Here is a 1070-nt window from a genome sequence, read left to right on the forward strand (position 1 = left end):
AGGTTTATAATTTAAATGTTATGCAAGTTTAATTTACAATTATATATATACTTTAAAACTTAAGAGTAAAAGTATACTTGGTCCTCTCTTCACAAAGATATGGCATAGTGTTTTGAATTTATTTCGTGATATCGAGTAACAGGAATCTAATAATCAACTTTAACATAGACGGAATATATTGATATAAAAGGATAGAAACATCATCGACTTTATATATACTAGTTGTGATAATCAGTAACTGATGTACACCATGAGTAAGTGTCTTTATTCAGATTGGACAGATTGATCAACCCTCTAGATTAGTAGTGTTTGCTTATTTTAGATGCTATGGAGATACCATCATTTTATTTAAGGAAACATGTCACAACCAACCTGTCGATGATATCCCAAAACCCTGATCCAATGCTACATATGGGAACAAACCATAGTTAATTCAATGAGGAGTAGCTTTCAGGGTAAGTGTTTTATTGAACCATGATCTCCAGCTACCGGATGATCTCTTTCGAGTTATCTCCCTCATCTGTGGTGGTTTCTTGCACAGCATGAAGTTCCTCACTCCATACGATCCGATCATCTCCCTTGGATTCAAAGCTACATGAAATTTAACCAACACTTATGAGGGTTCTTATTAACTATACTTTTACCTCTTTGAATTGGATATATAAAGATGTAACTGAAATATGAGATGAACAACATATATAATTATATTCAAAATAGATATAGAAATAAAATAATACTAACAAATCATACATAATAAATAAGAAACGCAGCTAAAATAGTGCTTATTTGTGTTAGAATTTGAGATAGATGGTAGAAATGTATGTACCTTCGGTTGCAGCAATCGGAGTGTACAGGAAAAAATCAGTATATTTAGTTCCTAGAACCGGAAGACGTCGTTCATGAGCGTACAACTTAAGTGCGGTCTCAATAACATCAGCCACCACCGCGTCTTCATCAACTACAAAGCGAATAGGCCCCGAGCTTCCCAACACGTCTATCTTAATCAGCATTCTCCTGCTACCACCTTTCATGACACGATCCTTTATCTTCCTGAACGGCAACGATAACAT

At 34.7% G+C, this 1070-nt stretch overlaps 1 protein-coding gene across 1 annotated transcript; it reads right to left on the reverse strand.

Moving 5' to 3' along the window:
* Positions 1-433: 433 nt before the first annotated feature.
* On the reverse strand, positions 434-1070 carry LOC143548074 (uncharacterized protein At4g22758-like). Its single transcript, XM_077039336.1, has 2 exons — positions 827-1070; positions 434-591 (listed from the first exon to the last, which is right to left on the reverse strand). Exons 1-2 carry the CDS (start codon positions 1068-1070, stop codon positions 434-436), a joined length of 402 nt encoding a protein of 133 aa, XP_076895451.1.

This window comes from Bidens hawaiensis, unplaced genomic scaffold, assembly GCF_021521415.1.
Source record: "Bidens hawaiensis isolate Kalapana, Puna unplaced genomic scaffold, B.hawaiensis_p1.1 tig00014903_1, whole genome shotgun sequence".
Classification (NCBI taxonomy): domain Eukaryota; kingdom Viridiplantae; phylum Streptophyta; class Magnoliopsida; order Asterales; family Asteraceae; genus Bidens; species Bidens hawaiensis.

Bases quoted from the DNA above. Each gene is read 5' to 3' on its own strand.
- LOC143548074 (XM_077039336.1), bottom strand. From the start codon at position 1,070: ATGTTATCGTTGCCGTTCAGGAAGATAAAGGATCGTGTCATGAAAGGT. The intron at 592-826 runs GTACATACATTT...AATTTCATGTAG, and splicing joins TCCGATTGCTGCAACCGAAG to CTTTGAATCCAAGGGAGATG.